Source organism: Melitaea cinxia, chromosome 23 (genome assembly GCF_905220565.1).
Source record: "Melitaea cinxia chromosome 23, ilMelCinx1.1, whole genome shotgun sequence".
NCBI classification, from domain to species: Eukaryota; Metazoa; Arthropoda; class Insecta; order Lepidoptera; family Nymphalidae; genus Melitaea; species Melitaea cinxia.
Window position 1 is genome coordinate 7,546,827 of NC_059416.1, and position 25,854 is coordinate 7,572,680.

The window sequence follows — 25,854 nt, forward strand, 5'->3', positions numbered from 1 at the left end:
GATTCCGCAATGCTTGAAGACAAAAGTGTTCGAACAATGCGTCCTGCCTGTGTTAACATACGGAGCCGAGACGTGGACACTGATGAAGGGACTGGTCCACAAGTTTAAAGTCGCTCAACGTGCAATGGATCGGGCTATGCTTGGGGCTTCTCTCAAAGATAGGTTTAGAAATAAGACTATCCGCGAGAGAACAAAAGTAACCGACATAGCCCACAGAATTAGCAAGTTGAAATGGCAGTGGGCTGGCCGTCTGTGCCGCAGGACCGATGTTCGTTGGAGTAGACGGGTCCTGGAGTGGAGACCGCGTCTTGGCAAACGCAGTGTCGGACGTCCTCCGGCCCGTTGGACCGACGATCTACGTAAGATTGCCGGTGTAGGCTGGATGAGGATTGCGGAAGACCGGGATGTCTGGCGCGAACTTGGGGAGGCCTATGTCCAGCAGTGGACTGCGATAGGCTGAAGTGTATTTTCTAAGTGTAAGACTGAAGCAACATCTATCTTTAGGGAGTATTGTAGTATCGTAATAAAAGGTCTTCGAAGGTGTCGATCGAATATATTTTACGAATAAAAAATGGCAATATTTATATAAAAGTATTAACAATAAAAAAGTAAGTATAACAATAGTAAAAAAGTTTTATGACCAATCAGAGATGTTTATTATTTAAGCCTTGCATCCCTTTCTCGCACGTGGCTATCCCTTTTTCCGCGCGTGCCGCTGTCGATGAGTCGTGCGCATCATCGAAAGCCGGAGGCGCGGTAGCGCAGAGCGCTAATTATAAATAGGACATACGTTCCTGCGTCTTGCTCTTTTCGGCGGCGATCGGCGTGACGAATGGACGTCTGACGTGTACTTCACTCGGCGGCGCGTGATTATACTTCGTGAAGATATAAATGAAGAACACTTGCAAGTTGGCTTGAAGACTTGACGTCTTGTTTCTCGAACATAAAACAGTTCTTTTCAGAGCTAACAATCTTGGTTCACGAACATTAAAACAGCTCTTTTCAGAGCTATGTACTTCCTGTTTCACGAACGCGTCAATGTTCCTTGGTAATGGTTTGAGGTTATGAACAGTAAAAGTATCGGTAAGGTTAAATGGTTAAAAGCTTATATTGTAGTAGCCTCATTGAATTATACTACCTACTACTACTTAAGTAATAATAGTTCGATGTGGTAGGTAGCCACATATCTATCTACTAATCGACAAGATGAAAATTGTATAAAAGATACTGCCCTTAAAATTGTGTGATATCTCATTGGATCCGGACGCCTAGAAAATGTGCCAAAAGCTATAAACATTTTACAATAAAAAAAAAGCTTTTCGCTTTTTGCCAATATATCATAAACTATTAATATTTAAGCAATTTCAAAAAAAGATTCTGAAAGAGGAGGAATTTTTCAATAAAGAACTTCCATTTCCCATTACTCTATTTTCATTATTTAGAATTTTAATTTAAAGCTGAAAATGGGTCTCCGCGTAACATTTTTAGTTTGCGCGTGCGTCGTCAAAATCGAGTAGAACACATTGATTATTTATTGAAGGTATTGAATATTTAATTTTTTTAATTTGAAAAAATTGTGGTCTATTCTAAACACCATTTATTTATTTATATAAATAAACAGTGTTCAGAACACAAAAACTTCTTCTTTTTCCTCTCCCCCTTCCTCTCCCCCTTTCTCACCTCCTTCGTCACCCCCTTCCTCGCCCCCTTCGTCCCCCCCTTCTTCTCATCCTCCTCCTCCTGCACCTTCTCCTCCTCCTGCTCCTTCTCCTCCTCCTGCTCCTTCTCCTCCTCCTGCTCCTTCTCCTCCTCCTCCTGCACCTTCTCCTCCTCCTGCTCCTTCTCCTCCTCCTCCTGCTCCTTCTCCTCCTCCTCCTCCTGCTCCTTCTCCTCCTCCTCCTCCTGCACCTTCTCCCCCTCCTGCTCCTTCTCCTCCTGCTCCTTCTCCTCCTCCTCCTCCCGCTCCTTCTGCTCCTTCTGCTCCTTCTCCTCCTTCTGCTCCTCCTCCTCCTCCTCCTGCCCCTGCTGCTCCTGCTCCTGCTGCTCCTGCTCCTTTCTTCACCTTCTTCTCGTTCTCCTCCTTCTGCTGCTTCTGCTGCTTCTGCTCCTTCTGCTCCTTCTTCTCCTTCTTCTCCTTTTTCTCCTTCTTCTCCTTCTTCTCCTTATTCTTCTTCTTCTTCTTCACCACATAGATACATACTACTGAGAAACAAAATAGTTTTTTTTTATATATCACTAGGTTGGCAAACAAGCGTACGGCTCACCTGACGGTAAGAGATTACCGTAGCTTATAGACGCCTACAATACCAGAAGCATCGAAAGCGCGTTGCCGATCCAATCCCCAATTCCCCCCAGGAGCTCTGGTCACCTTACTCACCAACAGGAACACAATACTGCTTGAAAACAGTATTATTTAGCTGTGGTCTTCTGTAACGTCGAGGTAATACCCCAGTCGGGCTGCTCCATATTTAAGCAAGAAGTTCCTGCTGTGCCCTACCTCAGTTGAATACCGTAACCGTTACCCGTTATTTTACTACAAGTACTTAGTAGTAGTAGACTGAGTGTTGAGTCTTTGTCTTGTCTGAGTCTCGAGGTTAACCGAACAAATGATGAAATATGAAAGCTACCGATTTAAAAAAAAAACTTAGATTTGGTTTATGTTGCGCCAACTTATAACAGTAAATTTATTTAATTTTTTAAAATAAACATCAATCGAACAAATAATAATTTTTGTCGAACAAAGAAGAACAAAAATAAACTAATGATTTGTTTATAAAATAACAGTAAAAAATTTTTTTCAGCTGTCAGGTTCAGTACCAGTGATGATAAAATACGCCTCATGCCTCATGTCTCATGCCTAGTAAAATGACCAATGGAAAATGACAGTCACTTGACTAAGTACATATTATGTCAAAATCATGTAAAAAAAAAAACCGTCAGTGATTATAAGACGTAGGTAGATCTCGTAACGTACGAAAAAATTCTTACATTCCTCAAGAATTTCAACATAATTAAAATTATTGTCGAATTATAATATCAAAGATCAAACTCAAAAACATGTCGTTCTTAGTGAAACAGTGTATCCGTAGGGTATGCGTTTACATTTTATAATAATTGATTTTATTTTAAAATATAATCTAATTTACCATGTTCCCATAGGTTTTAGCTCCAGCAGTGACAATAACAAAAAAATCACCATTCTCCACAAGTAAGTATTACATAACCTATCAATACCTAGTAATCGCCGGTTAACTAATAATACACCATATTTTTTATTCATAAAATTCCTACAATAATAAAACCAATGTGATATAATGTATATACGAACAATTTACTTTTTCACTTATTTTGCGTCTTAGTCTACATGCTAACTATAAAGTTTTGATACATTATTCATTGAGTAAAATTACAAATTTAAGAATGTCATTACAAAATTCCAGCACCTGCAATCTTCGCTCCGAGAGTACAGAAACCCGCACCAGACTTTGCCGCAACTGCTGTTGTAAATGGTGAATTCAATCAGCTTAAACTAGCTGACTTTCATGGAAAATATGTTGTTCTTGTCTTTTACCCTTTGGACTTGTAAGTATTATTTAGTACTGTATAATTGTTTATTAAAATTGTGTAAAATGTTTTAATATATATGTGTGTTATTAAGGGCCTGTTTCACGCTATTTGATGTATGACAGTATCTAAAAGATATTTATTATATTTTATTTCTATTGGAAATTATGAATTTAAAAGTTGTAGTTTATTCAGTAGACAGTAACAGTCCTAAACTATTTTATGTGCATTATAAACTTTACCCTCAACCAGTGGCCCTTAGTATTCTCACATTTACATCCAGAGCATATAACATTTTAGAACTTTCTGATACCTTTGTTATACTAAGTCAGTGACCTTATTTATTAGAATAGATGTAATGAAGACATAAGGTGTTAGGTGTTAGTAATTTCTTATCTGAATTAATACAATAAATATTTTATTTATTTCTATTTATTTATATATATATGTTTGTATGTGTGTATCTATCTATGTATGTATGTATTATGCTGTATATGTATGTGTATTTGGACTCGATAATGAATAACGTTCTAGGTGACATAAATTGTCACTTCTCTGTGTACACTTCCTTACCGCTTTTCATTATGCTGTGTCCTATATGCCTAAAGGTTGTCTGAAAGAGATCGCTCTTCTAGCGATAAGACCGCCTTTGTACACTCTTCTCTATTTGTAATATGTTATTGTGTTGATTGTTGTTGTGTACGATAAAAAGTATTATTATTATTATTTTATTATCACAATAGGTAGGTACATATTTTTATTTGCATTGTAAAAAATTAAAGTATGCAAAAAGATAAAGTTTCAAATGATATCTTTTTTTTTTGATGTGCCTTAGGGCATAGGCCTCCTCCAGCTTCTATCAGAGCTTACAGTTTTCCGTGGAAATGTGGGAAGTATGATTGTTGTAATTTTGGTGAAACATCCACTATTTCTCGGCAATTATTGTCAGACATCAGTGACATATATTTTTGCTGTTAGACCCGGAATCTGAATAATTATTACCCAAATTTGTTTTTTTTTTTTTTTTTTTCATATGAACAATAAAATCTAATATTGCTAAGAAATGTTTTATCAGTAGAAAAAAATATTTGAAATATGAAAACTACTGTCTAATACTAATACTCGTAATCTTTGATAGCAGATTAGATAAAAATAAACTTCAAATCAATAAAAAGTACTTATCTTAAATGCTTGATGAAAATCATGTTAAGTTAACATGCAAAAAAAAATTAAAATATAATGAATTTGTAAGAATACATTATTCATCAACATTTAATGATTTAGTTTGTAGAGCCCTTACAGCTACAAATTAACATAAATCTGCATAACTTTTTTTTTTTTTTAATTTCAGTACATTTGTCTGTCCAACTGAGCTGATTGCCTACAGTGACAGAGCTAAAGAGTTTGCCAATATTGATTGTCAAGTCATTGGGGTGTCAACTGATTCTGAATTTAGTCATCTCGCATGGATTAACACACCAAGAAAGGTACACACCATCTGATTGTAATCTATACTCTCTGCATATAGTAACAAGCTCTACAGTATAAATCTTTAAGGTTTTTTTAGACAAAAAAAACTATAGAGCCATCTTTTAAAAAGTTTCTTTGATCATAAAAAAGCCATTGTTTCTATGATTTTTCAAAAAATATTATTATCAATATTAATTACTTAAAAAATAAACAGTCATTTCAAATTTAAGATGTTTTTGCTACTTGAAACACTTTTGTTGGTTTTATCAATATTAATTAATAAAATTTTAGTTATAGTTATTTATAACCTAAAGCTTAACTAGTATACTGCAACTAGTTTCATTAATTAAATTCCAACACGCATCGAAATATACCCAAATGAAACTTTAACCGACTTAAAAAAAACGGAGGAGCTTCTTTGGTAGATCTTATTGGATGGACCGATTTTAATGATTTTTTTAATCGAAAGGTAGTGCGTAACATTGTGCCATTTAAATTTAAACGATATCAGAAAAGTCGTTTTTGGGTTATAATGCGTATTACATAACTTTTACGGGCTCTACCTATTTAAATTATTATTTTTTAATCGAAAGCTCGTACTTGTCATATGGTCCCATTTAAATTTAATTGAGATATGACAAGCACTTTTTGAGTTATCTCTAATAATGCGTATTTAATTGACTATTTTTTCGTTTACGAGCAAACACAATTATTTAAAAGTAGCTTTGCCCACAAAATTGTCTGTGTGGATTTTAACAAAAAAGTTATTGTTCAGTACGCAGAGTTGTGAAATAAATAACTTCCTAAACTTAAAGTAGCCTAAGTTCTTCTTACTACATCAGCTATCTGCTAGTGAAAGTTCCGTCAAAATCGGTACAGCCATTTCAGAGATTAGCCGGAACAAACAGACAGACAGACGAAAATTGTAAAAAATGTCCACAGCCATATGCATTTAATAAAAAGCGGTTATTTTAATATTACAAACAGACACTCCAATTTTATTTATTTACTGAAGTTAATAAATAGGCTATTTTGATGCAAAAAAATAAATACAAAAACTATAATTGCAGGTTCAAAAGTGACTACTTCAGCTTAACAGTCAATGTGTTAACTGATTATACATATAGATGGTATTTTAATTTAAATCATCATAATCATCATCATAAAAGCCTATACAGTCCACTGCTGGACATAGGCCTCCACAAGTTTACGTCAAAAATAACGTGAACTCATGTGTTTTGCCCATAGTCACCACGCTGGGCAGGCGGGTTGGTAACCGCAGTACTGGCTTTGTCGCACCAAAGACGCCAAAGATTAATTTAAATATAATTGACAAAATCAACTGTGCCTTTTTTAACCGACTTCCAAAAAGAAGGAGGTTCTCAATTCGACTTTATTTTTTTTAATGTATGTTACATCAGAACTTTTGACCGTGTGGACCGATTTCGATAATTTTTTTTTTTTTATCGAAAGGTGGTGTGTGTCAATTGGTCCCATTTAAATTTATTTGAGATCTAACAACTACTTTTCGAGTTATATCTAATATTGCGTTTTTACTTGACGTTTTTTTCGTCGACCTACGTGTACCGATTTTGATAATTCTTTTTTTGTTGGAAAGGAGATATCCCTAGTTTAGTACCATGATATGGAGACCAGGATCTGATGATGGGATCCCAGAGAAATCGAGGGAAACTCTTGAAAATCCGCAATAACTTTTTACTGGGAGTACCGATTTTGATAATTCTTTTTTTTTTTTTGTTGGAAAGAAGATATCCCTAGTTTAGTACCATGATAAGGAAACCAGGATCTGATGATGGGATCCCAGAGAAATCGAGGGAAACTCTTGAAAATCCGCAATAACTTTTTAATGGGTGTACCGATTTTAATAATTTTTAATTTAATCGAAAACTAATGTTTGTCATGTGGTCACATATAAATTTTATTAAGATCTGATAACGACTTTTTGAGTAATCTTTGATAACGCGTAGTTACTTGACTATTTTTTCGTCGATCTACGTTGTATTACTCGTCGATGTAATTGAAGTCGCTTTTTTTTCGTTTGCGAGCAAACACAATTATTTGCAATACTATTATTAAAATTCTGGAAGAATATTTTAAGTGCCACATAATGATCCTCCTTTACTGACAATATTAACTTTAATTTTGCATATATATGCAGAGATTAAACTATCTAAAACGTTTTTATTTTATTTTAGGATGGTGGCTTAGGAAAATTGGACATACCCTTACTGTCAGATTACAAAAAGAAAATTTCTCAAGATTATGATGTACTATTAGATGATGGATTCGCTTTACGTGGTAAGAAATATATTTTACTGTTGATTGATTGATTAATTCAACCTGTAACATCCCACTGCTGGCCATGAGCCTCATTCTCCATGTAGAAGGATTGGAGCTTAATCCACCACTCTGCTCCATTTTTTTTTTAATATAATGATAGGCTTGCGTTTGACCACTACGTACGCATTACTTACTAATACGCACGCACGTAATCTTTACTGCCGTACACATTAAGAATGTACCAGCGAATAAAATTTTGGTTAGCAGATAATTATATTCCCTACTATGAATATAATGATAACTATCAGGTGTCTATGAAAACAATTGGATGGTCTACTGCCTGTTTGTAAAGCTTAACATGCTCTCCAAATCACAGTGGAGACACAAAGATTAAAAATAGTGACCACATAAAAATTAATAAGGCATTGGTACCATAGTCACAGCAACTGGCTTGTAATGCATCATACTACATGACTTGTATAGGAAATACAGATATCTGCTGCGGTCTTAGTATCCACTGTATTGTGTCTGGTCCACAACACTTGATTTACCATCTAAAAGGGGCTGTTATTTGAAAAATGTTCATGATTATATGAAATAGTGGGACAGAATCATCTACTATTCTAATATGTTCATAAATTAGAAGCTAACTGAGGTAGGGCACAGCAGGAATTTCCTGCTCAAAATATGGAGCAGCCCGACTGGGGTAGTACCTCGACCTTACAGAAGATCACAGCTAAATAATACTGTTTTCAAGCAGTATTGTGTTCCAGTTGGTGAGTAAGGTGACCAGAGCTCCTGGGGGATTGGGGATTGGGTCGGCAACGCGCTTGCGATGCTTCTGGTGTTGCAGTTGTCTATAAGCTACGGTAATCGCTTACCATCAGGTGAGCCGTACGCTTGTTTGCCGACCTAGTGCCATAAAAAAAAACCTTGAACTACAATAATCTATACTAAAATAAATTATAGTACTCAAATTTTAATAGATTTTTATGACGAAATAACAGATTTTTACCTTTAAGATATGAATATTTAAAAATTAAATATTATTTTAAAAAAGTAAGCCAAAAAAGAAGTTTTCTGTATTTTATATCTCTATTGATATCTGTTTGAAAAATTCCGATAATAGAACTTTCATTAGTTGGTAGCTTATATTATACAAACTAACTGAAGCAAATTTTAATTTTGTAAAGTGTATACATTTCTTTTTACTGCAGGTCTCTTCATAATCGACAGAAATGGTATACTGAAACATTTATCTGTAAACGACTTGCCCGTCGGCCGGTCGGTAGACGAAACACTTAGATTGGTAAAAGCCTTCCAATTTGCTGATAAACACGGAGAAGGTATGATTACTTTAAACAAAAATCATTTTATACTTATTGAATTTATCAATTCGATTTCTACATTTATCATTATTCTCTTAATTTTGACATTCCTGTGTTCTTTCTGATTGACTTACTTGTTTCTGGAGCATAGCACTTTATACTTGTAGGCATGTATGGACAAATAAATAAATCAATCAATTTTCAAAGCGTAACTTTTGGGAATGTATTTATTTCGTTTCAGAATAACTTTTATTCTGAATAGTAAATATGATGACTTAATCAGTATAACAAACTAGTTTATAAATCTACATAAACAAAATATATCTAGATTACAAATACATTACTCTATATAGTGTAGCTTCGTATTTGTGTAGTAAACATTAAATAAAGATAATCAGCTAATAACTGAAATAGGTATATTATATTTTTGACTATTTGTACCTAATTGTGTTAATTTAAAAAGGATATTAAATAATTATATTTCATAAATTTCAGTATGCCCAGCAAACTGGAATCCAGAAACAAATGCTGATACAATTAAACCAAACCCGAAAGGCAGCAAGGAATACTTCGAAAAGGCGAACTAAAACTATATCTCATATATCAGCATTTCGAAGTAATATATAATTTAGTTTAAGATAAAAATGTCTATAAAATAAGCAATCTGAATAGTATTTTGTTATGCAGGCAACCCAAAGTGTAAAAGAACTTTTTATTATATAATAATATAAAAGCTAAATGTAAACAGTCTTTATCATCAAATTTGAATAAAAAATAAAGCTCTAGTTGTTTCTTTTCTTTATTGTCTGCTAAAGAAAATAATTGTCTGCTCTCAAACAAAAAAAAAAACTTCTATTTATACTACCTAGTTATAAAATATCATGAGCATGAACAAGCCAATTTAAATGGATGGATGAAATAGAATACGCTAGCCTCTACTTTACAAACTTGGCTCAGCTGCGAGAAGAGCACTCCAGCCGGCCTAGCATGCATACAACGAGATATCTCTTGACGAGAGAGAGAGATAATGTCTACATCGAGTATTTTCTCGATTACCCTAACATGCGCACTACGAGAGACAAAATTCTCTTCCGAAGACTTCGCCTTGTCGAGTAGAGAAACATTATCAACCATAATCACAACTGAATATCATTCTTATTTCTTATGTCGTAAAGTTGAATTTACAAGGTTATTGACCAATCGTGCCAAACCGGGATGAGCCAACGTTTGTATAATTTCAAACGAGTGTTTTATTTAACAATGTTCTCGGCCTTTTGGTTAAGATAAAAAGTGTATATCTAATTTAAAAAATCTAATATGGATAATAAAACGGCGTAAGTAAATGAATTTAATTATATATGTAAAACAATATGCTCGTGTTGTGCTTTATATCTTGTCGCACATTAGATAATTGTAATTCTATCACGCATTGTTTTATTTATTAATTATTTTTAATTTTTAAAATTTTTTGAATTTTTGAATTTTTTTTTTTGATTATTGATTTTACTTTTATTCTATTTAATTTTATTTTTACTTATTGATTTTTTTAATATAATTTTGTCTTGTTTTTTATTCTGAATTTTGTCTTGTCTTGTTGTATAAAACAGTCAAGAAGAAGCAGAAAATAAAGCACAAATTTTTGTGTAGTTCAATCTAATAAAACTATCACTCGGTCAATATCACCTTGGGTGAAGAAATTTGCATATATTATATCAGCAGAAGCAACTAAAGGGCTAACATATTCTAGCCCGTTGGTGCAGTTTGTAGTGGCCCTGCTTTCTGTGCCACGGGTTGTGGGTTCGATTCCCGCCTGAGTCTGGGTGTAATATGTGTATTTATATATGTATTATTTCTATGTATATTTATCAAAAAACAATTGTTATAAGAATTTATTATTTATACTCAGTTTTTAGTTTCACATAAGTTAAACCCTTGATAGGCATTGATCAATTGCAAAACATTTTGACTGATTTCTTGTACATATCTTAGTCAGTTTGAGTATATATATAGTTTAATTTAATGCCTCTTGCTTCATTTTATACGGGTCTAGAGATAATAATTAAACAAAGGCTTATAAATAAAAAATATAAATGTTATACTAACCCAATATGGACTTATACTTTGGTCTGAAATAAAGTATTATTATTATTATTATTTAGAATAAGAAGCAACAGGGCGCAAATACGTTTTTTGTGTCATTATATGGCACACTTCACTCGACTTTTCGCATTTCCCGCTCTTCGTATACCGAAATTATATAATTATAATAAGGAAACGCCATGGTATACAAAAAATAGGCACACGGTTTCATTTATTTTTTATTTATCTTCTTTCTCGTCGATAATATTGAAAACGAGAAGTTTCTCTTCCTAAAACGACAAAATTCGACAAAATTACGATGTCATGTTAGCTTCCGTAGAGATAAATATCACAGATCACTAAAATTTAATGATTATCTCTTCTATTGACGTAACGAGAAGAGTATCGCGTGCACGCATGTTAGCTACTGTAGACATAGAGAGATAATACGAGAAAAGGGGTAGACAAAATTTTGTCGTGGCGCGCATGCTAGGCCTGCAGAGCTCTATAAGAGTAATACTTCTCCAAATCTTGAATCCTATGAATATAAAATACAAAATCAAAGAGAAATGCAGACTGTGCAATCTGGCAACGCTCACATCTCCCCTCTGGTAAATCTGCTTTCAGTGAATCAGAGTTAAAATGTCTTTTAAGAAAAAGTGTGGTAAATTGTTAAGTGTGGCAAACATTGGAGCTTATGTCACCTCTGAGTCGTGGCAAACGTTTATGGAAGACCACAAAATACCTAAACACAATGCAAATACTGCTACCACTTATCTGTAGTTGAAATACTTGAATGAGTTAAAATGCTTTTAGCCTCGGTATTCAAACCCAATACAACTCAAAACAGTGATGACCCAGAAACAGATCTGAACCAAGATTGTCAACTCAGTGTCCCGTCTTCACCAACATCACCCAGTGAAGTAATGAGAGAATAAAAAACCTGATCGCCAAAAAGGATAATCGCCATCGCAATCGCCAAAACCGCCAAATAGATTCGACCTTAGAAAACCAAGACTATCGAAGGAACTACCGAAGAAATGTGTTATGTTTTTAACTGAACCTTTTAACGCCACATTGAGACTGTCTCACTTCCCCAGCGTCTGGAAGGTCTCGCAAATAATATTAATTCACAAACCCAGTAAACCAACACATGAAAAATCTACATATCGGCCCAACAGCTTGCCACTCGTCCCGTCGAAGCTGTGGGAGAAACTATTTCGGTAGACTTCAATTTGAATGTCGTAAACATAAGTCGACCGTGGAACAAGCTCACAGTCTTATAACATCATGGGCGTAACCAGAATTTTGTAAAGGTGGAGCAAAAACAAATGTGTAACTCGATAAGTAGAAGAAAATTAAATTATTTTAATTACTGCAACTTTTGTTTACTTTTACTACTTACACTACACTTCAATAATAGCTACTACTTCAATAACAGCTTGTGCATATTTTGGCTAAATCTACCTAAAATTTCCTAATTAAAATGAACTCACTCACACGCACAACTCTGAGTTCCACAACTACCTAGGAATCCCAACAATATCAGCGGTCAATTAACTAATGTGCTTATAGACTGGTGACTGATTGCATATATCTATAATTAATAAGCATTCCATAAATATAAATTAAAAAAAAAAATTTTATTCCATAAATATGCAGTTGGTTAAATAATTATAATATAATGGCTTAGACACAGATTGACCTGAATTGTTAATTTATCAATGCTCTTTTCTGGATATTAAGTGTTTCTTGTATTGTCAAATAAACTATAGTTATCAACACTTGGCAAAGGGAGTTAAGAGTTTAAAAAATACAAAAAGTCATATTGCAGTTTAGAGTAAATGTTTATTAAATTTTCAATATATGATAGCCTAAAAAACATTTTGTCTTGACACAAAATATCACTGTTAACACATTTAATATAGTATTATAATAATTTGAGTATATTTTTATCAATACTTGAGTTTACCAATTCAACTATACCATCATTATTCAATTAACATTTTTTTTCTACATATTTTAAAATATCAATATATTTATAACAATAAGTATTTTTCTATTTTTTTATAATTTTTTCTTACAGTATTACATAAAATACATCCACAACATTTTTGACTATTATATAATAATACCAATAAAAATTCTACATATAATATTCGAAAGGGAGTAACATTGTCTAACTATGTATTATTTGATATAATACATTACTATCCTAACGTAACATATAATTTATCGTACACTTATAATACTATGAATATGTATCACTAAAAAAACATTATAAAATGGAGCAAAGAGTTACATACTTAGTCTATCAAATTATAGTATAATTGGTATACATTACATAAGACTTAAGTAATTTTTCATAATTTTCTTTATAATTTTTCACTACAACCTTTTAAACCTGTAACTGTTTAATATACTGTTATTTCTCTTTCATATGCAATAGCTTCCCCAACTTTTATTCCTTTATAGTCATTCAAATCCCACTAACATGGGATTTACATTAACCCTCAGGCAAGATCATCATCGGAATCTAAAAACTCAGACTCATCTGATGAATCAGTCTCAGCGTCATCATCTGAATCTGATTCAACTTGTGGTGGGTTTGGTCGATTCTCAGCATTACTCCTATTTAAACCAGGTAGTAAAGACATAGATGCCATTTTTACAGCCATTTCATTTTCCATAATCTTAGCTTCATCTTGCTGTACCATTTTTGCTGCTTCCTCTAATTCATCAAGTTCTAATCCAAGATCAATCTTTTTAATCTCAGTATTAGCAATGTTATTACATAGCTGATCAAACTCTTCTTGCTGACATTTTTGAAGAAATATTAAATAATCCTTCATATACAATTGATTCAGAATATACCTCGCATCAGTGCTTTGGTTAAACATTTGATAAATATCAATTACACATTTAATCACAAATTTTTTCCCTCTTTTCAATAAAGATACAAGATCATTCTTTACCTTGTGACAAAGTTCAAAGTTTCTGAAAATTGGAAAAGTGAGGGCTCTTCTATAGCAAGCTACGAGAACTTCCTTTATATCATCAAAGTTACAAAACCAGCATAATGTTGGTGATAGTTTGTTGATAGTCCAGCCTGATTCAACAGTACTTTCATTCTGAGTTGTCCGTTTATCATAGCAATAGCCAAAAAGTATGTCCACGAGTCCGAGAAGAACATGTTGATATTCCTTTTTGGTCAGAATATAATGTTTATTTGGTAAATCTTTCAATATGCTCACTTCATCTTCTGTGAAATTAATGTCTTTATTAAAATCAGGACTGTCCCATTCAACAGTTGCTGATAAGTATGGACCTATGAGTTCATCATCGAAAAAATCTGCTAAATAATGATCTGGTGAAAATTTGTGGTTTTCATACTTTTCCCTCAGCGAATTTCGCTCATTTACGGGTACTTGCTCAGGTACCCTCAGTTCAAATATTTGGACAAACTCACGTCCTATATCTTCGAATTCCGTTGAAATTTTATTTGCAAATCCAAAAGAAAAATCTTTTTCGACTTCATTTTCGTTGCTTTCTTCGTTTACAATAGTAATTCCGTTCTCTTCCAACATTTCAACTAAATTTGGATTGACATCGGGAATATCTTTTGGGGCTAACAAGCTAGTTATCATGTCCAGATTTTCGAAATGTTCCCCAGGGTTTTCTTTGTCAAACGTAAAATTAAAGTCGCCTGAATCACAGGTATACGAACCTTTCGAGCCATCGTTTTCAACGATTTTGCCTGGCAAACGAAGCCTTAAAAAATATGGACTGGATACGAATAAAAAATTCTCACCTTCCACATCGATTTCAGTTTCTCCGATGTTTGTGTACGGAGCGTGAACAGTAATAAACACGCGTGTCGCATCTTGGGTTAACTTGAACCGTGGAGTTAACATTTTAATTGTTACCAAAGAATATTAAAAGAAAATGTGTTATCTTAATGAACACGAAGATAAAAATAGTGGTCAATATGGCTATAATTATGGCTATAATCTATTAAATGCGTGCGCAACCCGAGAGTAGAATAACGATCGCTGGATCGACCACGCACTTGCCGTTGCCGAACACAGATTTGTTTATTAAAGCTGACAGTGGTGCTGACACTCATTGACTTGACTTTACACAGTGACACTTGATATTTAGTTTAAGAGTTCGATACCAAAACAAAAATTTAACAAAAAAAAAATATACATATGTGACTATTTATAATTAATAAATATTTAGATAACTACTCCTTATTCTTACTTTTTTTTTATTAAATTTTGATTTGAAAAGGACTGAATTTTTGTATGATCATAACTATCAAAACTGTAAATTAAAATTAAGTTGCTTTTATTGAGTTAAACGATTATAATTATATTTGACCAAATTCTAATCGGATTGTTAGCTAATTTCAATAATATATACGGATATAATAGACTTATTATAATTTTATCTAGTCTTATATAACTTTTGAAGTAATTCCCTACCCTAAAAAAATATTTATTCTACACTATTAGCAAAAAAAAATTTAGGTACTTTCTTGGGTAAATGTAAAGTTACGGAGGTATTTACTTGTTGATAATTAAAAATATATAGAATAGTCCGTATAGAATTATGATATGCCACGATTCAAACTCTTAAGTCGCCTACGCAAATATTAATGCAGAGGCGATGTGAAAGGTGACATTTTAGGTAGATTGTTACGGTCATTAACATGTTGTTACCCTAATATGTTTATTTTTGTCTACCCCTCACGCAAAGTATCATTCGTAAGTTCAAATTGTACAGGAAGCCGAACATCCGTGCTTATTTATAACCATAGAAGCTTACTTAAGCACTTTCTGTAGTTGTAGATACATGCGTAACTCGAAAAATGCTTCACAAGACTATTTTAATTTTTTTGAAAAAACATATTACAAATTACAGAAACTAATATATTTGTGATTTTTATTTTGATCAAATGTTATTAATGTTTAATGAATGTTGCGATTTGCAAAAAATATTATCCCATCATAATATAAACATTGTTGACTTGACATATTGACAGGTGAAGTGTAAAAGTTAAAAACTAAGAAGGAATTTAGCGAATTGTATTTTGAAAACAGTTTAATTTTTTTTAATTCGTGAACTATTTGTGAACTTTTGCTTAAGAGACGAAAAAAGTCATTTTAAGAACGGGTATATTTAACGTTTAAAAAAAGAATGCCTTCGGGGCGCAAACGATGGAACCTCCATGGTAAGAATTATTATATCTATTATATTATGAATATTTATAATCAATACAGGTTTATTGTGTCATTTGAGTGTTTTTTAAAAACCGTATTATAATTAATATTACTTTTTTTATGATAAAATAGTTTGTAAAGGAACTATAAAATATAAAAAATATTTGACCTTTACAGTAAAAATTAAACATTGCAAACTCCAAAACAATAAAATATTTACATGACGAAGTACATATAATATTTCATTTCAATTAACTTTTTATTATTATTTGTAGCTAATATTAAAATAAATAAAAAAATTAGTAATTTAAATTAATTTTACTTTGGCTGAAAATCTCCTCCCTCTTTTCCCGTGGGTGTCGTAAGAGGCGACTAAGGGATAACACAGTTCCACTATTACCTTGGAACTTAAAAAACCGACCGATGCCGGGATAACCATCCAACTGCTGGCTTTGAAATACACAGGCCGAAGATGGGCAGCAGCATCTTCGTTGTGACAAAGCCAGCCCTGCGGTCACTAACCTGCCTGCCCAGCGTGGTGACTATGGGCAAAACACATGAGTTATGCCATTTTTGGCGTGAACTTGTGGAGGCCTATGTCCAGTAATGGACTGCGAAAGGCTGCTGTGATTGATTGTGATTGATTGGCTGAAAATACATTAACAAATAAATTAAAAAAAAAAATGGATGAGGAAGTCTACTGCATGGTCACAGATGATATACTTTTTGAGGTTTATCTTGCTTCAGATGGACCACAAGGCTCTTTGAAGAGACTACGCAACCAACTTGCCGAAGATGGATGTGCTGAATCCCAAGTGGTTCTTGCTAAACAACTATTAGAAGAAAAATGTGGTAGTTATCAAATTTAACTGCTTTGAGTAATATTAATTTATATGTATAGTAGAACAAAAACTTAAAGGAACATTTGAATGTTTAAAGATTAATTTTGAAAAAAAAAAGATTGATATTTTTAAAGTGAACTAATTGTGGAATCTGAAACTAACAACCGAACGAAAAGGTTTGAGTGTCCTCCGAAATGGCTGGACTGATTTTTATGAAATTTTGTGTGCATATCAGGTATATCAGAGAATTGTCCAACATCTATTTTTCATACCCCTAAGTTATAAGAGGGGGTATTAAGGGGGTTAATAACATATATGGCAAAACTATGTTTGCGGTGTCAGCTAGTATAATTATATAAACAATACTTTTAAAGCTGAAACCCTATTGTACTGCAGTTGGGCTGTCATAAAACTAACAATTTTATATTTGTATTTTAAAAATTTTTTCTTTTTTAGAATTGGAGGCTGACAAAATATCAAATTTCAAGCAAGCCTTAGAATGGCTTATTTGTGCTACAGAGCAAGCTCATCCTGAAGCTAGAAGGATGCTTAGAAGGTATGTAATAATATTTATACTCATAAGATTAAACTTTTTACTTACTCCTATGGTCTTTTAAATTTTTTTTATACTAGTACAAATGTGAATACTAGTGAAAAAATATTCTATCAACTAAATAGGTACATTTAAAATTAACTATTTTAATGAATTTAAGTATTATTAATCAGGAGAATGTCATCCTTCTCCTATATGAAAAAAGAGACATAAGTCCAACAATGGGATGTTACAGGCTGAATGTGAGCTGTTAACTGAATGAGGTTCTTAATCTTACTGTAACTGGCATTTACTTTTTTCTTAATATTAAAAATGTCAAACTGTCATGTCTGCTGGCATTTAAGAAACTCATAAATGAAATTAATAAATAATAATATTCATAAGAAAATTTCTTGTTATTGTCTTGTCAATGTATTATTTAAAGAAATGACATGAGGTAAACAGCTATTGTACAGTATTATCATTTCTCATTTTAAAAACAGTAAACAGCAATTGTCGATGCTAAGCTGTTATGACTGCATTGTATTTTTGAATTGATTTATGTGAATACAGTTTTATAAATGAGCGGAATTCCTAATGATTTTGCAATTTGGAAAATAAGATGGGATAGGGTTCGTGAGGAATTACATAAATTGAAGTAAGATCTTGTCTTAACATAAGTACTTAATTAAATTTAAAAATTAGTGATGTCAAAAAATTATGAAATAAGTTTTACTATTAAGTGTGAATTACCGTAGTGTTTGATAATACAAAATTATTACTATGATTTTAGTTTTTAGTTTGAATGCTTTTAATAAGTGGATCTTTTTAAATTGAATTTGAATATATTGTTCTCTAATGTTTATGCGAATTTCACTCATTATAATGAGTGACAACTTTATCAGATTTTATGGTGGTTTATTATTTATTAAGTTTTTAGATGCCCGACATTTCTTTTCAGTGACCATTGTTACGGGGGGGGGGGGGGGGTAATCCCTGGCTAGTTTGGTTTACTGTGAAAAAATTTCTTTGCACATTCTTAGAATCTAAACATTATGCTTTTCAGATTTATCTTGTAAAATTCAAATAATTCTTTGTCTTGTTTCAAATAAAACTTATCTTACACTTCAAAAAATATTAATAAAGTATAAAGGCATTTCATTATTTAATAATGGCATTGATATTACATAAATCATAGTGATTAAAGTATTACATAAGTCATAGTGTTTCGTAGTCATGTTTTAGTTTTGCACTTTAAGATTATATTTAAATTTAAATTTAGTTTAAGGAATTTTCTCAAATCTTTTTCTAGATATATTCTTGAACTCGGAAAAAAGTCACCTTTATACCATACATTCTTTTTATGTATAAAAAGTAGTAGTTTAAATTTTTTGTATTTTATTTTTTGGCAAGTGTATTTGAAGTGTAAATATATTTTTGAATTCAGAAAAAAATTCAAGGCTTTTATATCACACATTTTTTTTCATTTTAAACTTAATTGTTTACAATACCTTACATCCTTTTTTATCTAAAACTTAGTAGTAGCCTTTGTTGTATTTTTTTTTTCTTGGCAGGTGTATTCGAAGTGGTGTCATAGACGAGGACAGCGCTCCGATAGTGAGGGCGAAGTCTTGTCTTGCAGCTAGTCGCCAGGAGACCGTGGCTAGAAAAGCTGCTAGAGATCTTTTTGCAAGGTAAAATGTGATAGATAGGTTTTTAGCTAGCTGACCTAGATATGTTCTTTGTCTATCTATCATGCTCAGGTTGCATCCCTGTTGGACACAAACTGTTGCCAAAATCCATTTAAATAATTTTAGAATTGTTGTTTGGATTTTTTCACCAAACTAAAATCTCTGAAATCTGAATGTTGTTAACCCAAGTGACTGAAGATTTTTTTATTTTTTTATTTTCTAATGTATTCTCTACTCAACTGAATACAAGAGTTACGAGTACGACCTAGGTATTGATTTGCTTATTGTTTAATTTTATCTTTAGTTGTGGGAACTAAGTTTTTACGAGTAAATCAAGAAAATTCCTTGCAGTTTATCTAACGGCGAACAGTATATAACTACTGCGCAACTGGAGCGTCGTATTCGGGAGATTTGTTCCACAACTTTGAGGAAAAATACCGATGAAGACATTGACGATGACTCACCAGGTATTTGATCAACACCGCAAATTTGGTATACTGTTGTAAGACATTAATTACCTTTGGTATACTTTTGTAGCAGTATGTTACCTTTAGTATTCTTTTGTAGTACATTTTTGAAAAAATATCAAGTATTGGTCTAAATATATTGTTGATAAAATTTCTTGGGAACTGTTATGACAAAAATGACAGCAAATACCTATTTTTAAAAAATGCTTATAAATGGTCGAATATTGCGATTTGAGTCGGCAAAATGATCATTTACCATAAGTTGTACTTGTACAAAAAATAAAAAGTTCTTATCAGACAATGCCAAAATTCTTCACCATTTTTTTTTTACATTTCTTTTTTTTTAATAACATCCCGCCATTTTGTTCGAGTTCAGATCCATTCTTCAATGCGGTCAGCTCCAAGGAAATAAAGCTGCTTTATAGCCAAGCCTTTTAGCTTTAAAGTAAATATGTGTCCAACTAATCAAGCAAATCGAAAATACATATTCTAAAAAAAATATTCAGCTATTTCATTATTTTGAATTTGTTTTTTACGCTTTATCAGAAGAAGCGAGAGCGTTAGACGGAGAGCAAGCTTTGGAACCATCTCAACTTCAAGCTGGTGACCACGTTCATACTAATGGCACGATACGGACTCATGATTTGGAAGAAGGTAAGGGATTGCTTAGTTTAATTAGTGTTTTGGGTCTCCAGTTAGCTGAGCTAAAGCGAAGCACTATTGGCAAAAACTAAATTAATGAATGTAAAAAATACGTGAAAAATATTTGGTTGTGCAAATGGTGCTATGCAAGAACATGGAAAGTCACAATATTAAAAAATTGTTTATAATATTCAAATGTATAAAAGCATTTTAGCAATGTTTTTAATTTGTAGTTACGAAAGATTTTTACAATTGAGCAGTTTGCTGCACATTGTAGAGAAGTTTTCTCTTAGTAAACTTTAAATATCTAAAGCAAATAATCGAATACCAGAAAATTGTATTATTATCACAAATTTGTTGTAGGTCTTTTTCAACCCTCTTTTAGAAATCGTGTAATACACGGATAGAGTACTGCTGTTCTTTTTAATTAGACACCCGCAGAAATTCATTTTTAAAGTAATCTTATTTACGTACAATTACTTTTTGTTCTTGTAGTGTTAATGTTACATAACACTATTGTTAGTGCGAGTAATGCGTCGTTACACTTAACCTAAACATTTCGTTACCTCTTTTGTCATAGGAAATCGCGCATTACCCACATATATCATTGGAATGTTGGGTTACAAAATATATTCATATGTGACAAACTGTGACTTTTAAATGAATCCGATAGTCTTGAAGATAATAAATCCGTTCAAATTACAACAGGCAAAAAAAACTATGCGATAGAAAAATTAATATGTCAACCTACTCAAGTTTTGTACGATTACTGAAAACTCAACATACTGTCATTAAAGATATAAATGTGATTGTTAAATTTATAATGATCATGACAAGCGCTTATTAATAAGTGATTTCAGAAAACCATTCTATATAATGTTAGACAAATTTTATGTTTCGAACAAAAAAAAAATTGAAATTATTTATAGATGTTGTTATTAAAGCGATCCCGTTATTTGAACTAGTTAAAAAAAATCTTAGAATAAGAACTAAATACATTTAATGTACAATTTTAACTTTTATTCTTCCACAGATTACTCGGACAATTACAGTGCCAACGAAGAAATTCGTAATCTAACAGTAGATAACTTAGTTACCGCAGCAGTCGATTACTGTCAAGGCGAATTACCCCTAGTCAACTACGAATTAACCTTGACGGACCCTAGCATCAAATCCCTAGACCATATCCCTATTTTACACCAAGCATTCCTACACCCAGTAGTATTTATAAAAGTTCTTTACCTTAAATTATTATATTATTTCGGTTCGTTTTCCTTCAGACTATCGAATATTGAACTGTCTTTGCTTCTAATAGCCTATTTATCTGTCAGTACGGACAGTTTATATCATTTGGTGCCATTAGTTCTCTATTACGTCAGTATTATCGCTATGGTAATATGTACGTTCAAGATGTTACTTGCTAAACGACAATTTATAGATTTTAGAAAATGGTCTGGTCTCTTTCTTAGATATAGCGATGGGAGCTTACAGCCAGATGAGTCAGAAAATTTGTTTGTCCGAAATAATCTTGGTCCCTTTATCCAATTCTTTCTGGCGCTTTTTGTTAATTTGTTTTTGTACCCATTTATTGCAACCCAGTGGGTTCCGTTTTCTGAATTCTGCGTTCTATCCTTCTGTCTAATGTTTTTGACCCTTTTTTCCTTTGGTACAAATGGAAATCCTTATCCAGATGTGCTAGCTCTAATTTCTTTTGGTATTAACGTACTGGCAAAGTACCCTTATGAGAAAGATACTGTAGTACATCAAGGCTGGCGATTCTTGGACCTACACATATCGAACTATCCGTCTTATATACTTGGGAACAGTATTGAATTTTGTTTGAACGCTCGCGTCTTTTTCTCTCTATTAATTCCTATTATCTTAGTACTGCTGACCAGAAGATCAAATTGGCAAGGATTTTTCAAGTACACCCTTCCTCATTGCGTTACTCTTAGTTGGTTACAAATGTTCATAACTTGTTCTCACGGTTGTACAACTTACGGCCTTATAAGAGGTACATTAGCCCTAGTTTGCTCTTTCCTATTCTTACCTCTAATGGGTATAATTACAGTGACACTGCCGATTTTTGCATTTCTACAATATGTTACGATGTCGAAATTGTTTTACACTCTAACTGTGTTGACTGGACTTACTGTTGGGTTAGGTGTAACATGTCTGTTGGCGAAATCTGAATCAACTAAGAAATTTGTAACACCATTTCAGGTAGGTTATGTATTAACTTTTGTATCTACAAGCATTAATATAATACTAAGGGCATGTTTTATCGGTTGTGGATAACGCTATTTGACGGATAACATAAATTTTGATCTATTTTTAGCGATGGCCATTTTTACTTCCTGCTGTTAAAGTCTATTCGTTACTTATTTGCAGGAAGAATAATCCACAACCGTTGAAATAGGCCCCAAATAATTATAACTTAATAAGTGTCCATATTTGTTACAGCTCGCAGTTGGCCTAATAACATTAGTATACATTGGCAACCAATTCGTAATACGAGTCCAAGATGACGGCCTACCTTCCAGCATTATCGAAATAATAGGCGATGAGAAGTCGAGCATTAAAAATCTACTGAAAAACGAATTCATAAACGATTACGAAGTGAACACTTACCATATAACATGGGACGATTATTACAATCAATGCAATACGCCATCTTGGTCTGACTATAATATGGCGTCGACACAAATTAAATGTTCGATTCTAGAAGGCTCGAACGTTAATTGGGAGGGCTATGTTAAGGATGTTAAAATAAAGAGTGTTAGAAATCAGTGGAGTTTGTTCGCATCTTGGTTACCCAACATTTTGTCGGAGTATTTTAAATGTTATTACGGCGAGGAGTTTTCGAGCTTTTGTCAAAATGATGGCGTTAATAGTGACTGTGAATTTGTAAGGAACGTTGCTCGGCAAAGCGGAAAAAGCTGTCATTTGAACAACTTGAACGAGTAAGTTCTTATTTTAGGTTACTTCTTAACTTATTATTCTTTTTACGATTAAAATTAAGTAAAAGAAATAATTATATTCTTGCAATATAGTACTAATATAAATACTTGGTACCAAAATGAAACATTTGCACTTTTTTGTATTACCAGGTATTTGATAGTTCAAATATAGTACTTATATAATATTGTTTGCTCGCAAACGAAAAAAAAAACTGACTTGAATCACATCGACAAGTAAGTAGACGAAAAAAATTAACAAACGTACTCACTCTGGGATTCCATTATCAGATACTGATTTCCTTAACATGATACCACACTTGAGATATTTCCTTTCCAAAAAAAAAAAAGAATTATCAAAATCGATTCATAAACGACGAAATTATCCCCGTATATTATCATTATATTAAATATACATAAAAATTATATATAGGTAGAAATTCGAGGGTAGTTCAAAAATATTCTATGTATACTATCATAGAAATAATAATAATTAAACATTTTTTTTTCCTGCAAGAAGATTATTATTTTTAGTGTTTATATCAAGATTTTACTCCACAGATACACATACGAAGTTACTGTCAACATGGAAGCAAATGGAGGACTATTGAAACGTCATACAGAAATAACTCTAGCATTAGATCATTTCTTTACTAACTTTACACGATTATTACGATCTGATGACAAAATACGTTTCAAAGGCACATTGGTTAACGAACCCGGGTCTTATAACATCGGTAATAAAGATTTAAACGTGAAAGCTTTTGAAGTTACTTGTTTGGAATGTAAAATCGCAAGAGGCGCAATAAGTTCGAGAAGTCAGTCTTCGTCGAAATTATCAGAACTATGTCGGACTATTATCAACGATTGTGTAGTCTCAGCTAAATATATATTGAATTTTGTATTAAATCCTGTAATTGTTTTTAAATAAAATTTTTTTTCTTAAACTTTTTTTTTCAATGTTTGACGAATTTATTTTTGATTTTTCTGAAATTACAAATTGATCTATTGAAAACAGTATTGTTTTTTGTGATAGGTACATTGGAAGTATTAGCAATTTTTATGGCAAAATCTAAAATTATATGATTTTTTTTTTAAATTTTCAAGTGAAATTATCTTAAATTGTTATCTCAATATTTATATGCGATAGTGATCAGTAATTGCTTCCAGTGTCTGTATTCATATATTGATAGAAATTAAGAAAATATAATTGTATTTTGAAAATATAATTTTTGTACAAAAATACGGGTACTCTTCGTCCAATAGAAATTCATCCAATTTAAGAAAACAGCCTTAATTCCTAAATTTTCAACTATACATATTTATTTTTAGACATGTGTACTTGTGTAAAGCATTAAAAAATATTTTAAAACGAGTAAGAGTATATGAATATCAAATTTTCTTAATTTGGATAAATTTTTATTTAGATGGTCTAAAATTTACCTAAAAAATCGCATCACAATATAATTCTTAAAAAGAAATTTTCATCAAATGAGAGTAAAATTGTTACTAATTGGATAACGTATCTGCTTCTATTTTCGTGTGTCTCCTCTTGGTATTTCGTGAAGCACTTAGTTATGTTCTATGTACCTTAATTTGTGTTAGGCTGTAGTCGAAAAGGTTAAAAAAAACGTTCGACACATACATCACTTTAACGACACCTGTAATTTTAGGCTTTTTGATGACATTTGTAAATTTAGGCTCTTAAATATGGAAATAATGTCCAAAAGTCGTATTAGGTTAAAAATATATTTAAAAAAAAATTAATTATATGTATTATGTCACTATATAACTATAATTTTTCTTAAGAAAGTTCACAATTTCTATTAGTGTTTAATAAAAATTAAACAAAACCATTGTAATGGGAGAGTTTTATGTGTATTGGGTGATTTTTTTAACCTTTTCGTCTATAATTTTAATAATTAAAACATTGTTAGATGTATTTTATGGAATTTAAATTATTATGAAATGTTAATATATAACGCCTAGTGTACGGGTGTGACGTTTTCAATGTGACAATATAGTTTATAAACTTCAATGTAATAAAAAAAATATTTTCATTGAATCTCTTTTTTATTTATTTATTGCCGCAACAGTAAAAAAACATTTTTATTTTCAATATATTTATTTAGAAAATATTAATTTCCAGATAAAAGATAATAAATTAAATTAACAATTTAATTAACATTTATACATTTTTAAATATTGGTAAAAATATTTTAATTTTGTATACATATCTATTTGTTTGTCATATTTATTCCTGGAATATATACAAAATAATAATTATTTTGTATGTCTATTAAGGCCTGGCCAGCCATTAAGTTTTTTTTTTTTAAATATATATAACAATCGCCCTTAATTTAATATTATTATATATTTTATATAATTTAATTTGTATATTCGATATATCCTTTATTCTGAAACTTCATGGAAGGTAAAAAACAAATCACACACATTTTAGTTTTATAAAAATTTACGTCTAAAAATATAAAATTCGTATAAATAGCTATTAAAAATATATTAATCTAATTGAATATAAAAGGCAAATGTATAACTTTTATGAAAAATAATTGTTAAAATGGCACTTAAGTAAAAATTCCCGCGTATATACAAACAATAATGCGTTCAAATTTATTCCTTCTTTTTAATATAATGGTTTCTTATATTGCCAAAATAGCAAATATATTAGCCATAATTTTACGTAATAGAAAATACGAAGATCCTGCAATGGCTTTTAAATATGAGTCAAAACAAAA

The 25,854-nt window shown here is 31.8% G+C and overlaps 3 protein-coding genes across 3 annotated transcripts; 2 read left to right on the forward strand and 1 right to left on the reverse strand.

Annotated features, from left to right (window-relative positions):
* Window positions 1-2,905: 2,905 nt before the first annotated feature.
* Window positions 2,906-9,448, forward strand: LOC123665018 (peroxiredoxin-2-like). The gene is made up of 7 exons (XM_045599379.1): window positions 2,906-3,090; window positions 3,160-3,208; window positions 3,441-3,582; window positions 4,916-5,051; window positions 7,251-7,353; window positions 8,553-8,681; window positions 9,159-9,448. The coding sequence occupies exons 1-7, from the start codon at window positions 3,058-3,060 to the stop codon at window positions 9,248-9,250; spliced, it is 684 nt and encodes a 227-aa protein (XP_045455335.1). The 5' UTR covers window positions 2,906-3,057; the 3' UTR covers window positions 9,251-9,448.
* Window positions 9,449-12,799: 3,351 nt separating this feature from the next.
* LOC123665068 (protein SHQ1 homolog) lies at window positions 12,800-14,667 on the reverse strand. The gene has a single exon (XM_045599418.1). The coding sequence runs from the start codon at window positions 14,654-14,656 to the stop codon at window positions 13,256-13,258; it is 1,401 nt and encodes a 466-aa protein (XP_045455374.1). The 5' UTR covers window positions 14,657-14,667; the 3' UTR covers window positions 12,800-13,255.
* Window positions 14,668-15,944: 1,277 nt separating this feature from the next.
* On the forward strand, window positions 15,945-25,163 carry LOC123665031 (wolframin). Its single transcript, XM_045599392.1, has 9 exons — window positions 15,945-15,978; window positions 16,715-16,819; window positions 17,266-17,365; window positions 18,916-19,035; window positions 19,384-19,499; window positions 20,046-20,153; window positions 21,175-22,364; window positions 22,605-23,104; window positions 23,660-25,163. The coding sequence occupies exons 1-9, from the start codon at window positions 15,945-15,947 to the stop codon at window positions 24,027-24,029; spliced, it is 2,643 nt and encodes an 880-aa protein (XP_045455348.1). The 3' UTR covers window positions 24,030-25,163.
* The last annotated feature ends 691 nt before the right edge of the window (window positions 25,164-25,854 follow it).

Coding starts and splice junctions, on each gene's coding strand:
- LOC123665068 (XM_045599418.1), bottom strand. CDS start 14,656: ATGTTAACTCCACGGTTCAAGTTAACCCAAGATGCGACACGCGTGTTT.
- LOC123665018 (XM_045599379.1), top strand. CDS start 3,058: ATGTCGTTCTTAGTGAAACAGTGTATCCGTAGG. Junction 3,091..3,159: donor TGAAACAGTGTATCCGTAGG/GTATGCGTTTAC, acceptor ATGTTCCCATAG/GTTTTAGCTCCAGCAGTGAC. Junction 8,682..9,158: donor TGCTGATAAACACGGAGAAG/GTATGATTACTT, acceptor CATAAATTTCAG/TATGCCCAGCAAACTGGAAT.
- LOC123665031 (XM_045599392.1), top strand. CDS start 15,945: ATGCCTTCGGGGCGCAAACGATGGAACCTCCATG. Junction 19,036..19,383: donor GCTAGAGATCTTTTTGCAAG/GTAAAATGTGAT, acceptor AATTCCTTGCAG/TTTATCTAACGGCGAACAGT. Junction 20,154..21,174: donor GACTCATGATTTGGAAGAAG/GTAAGGGATTGC, acceptor ATTCTTCCACAG/ATTACTCGGACAATTACAGT.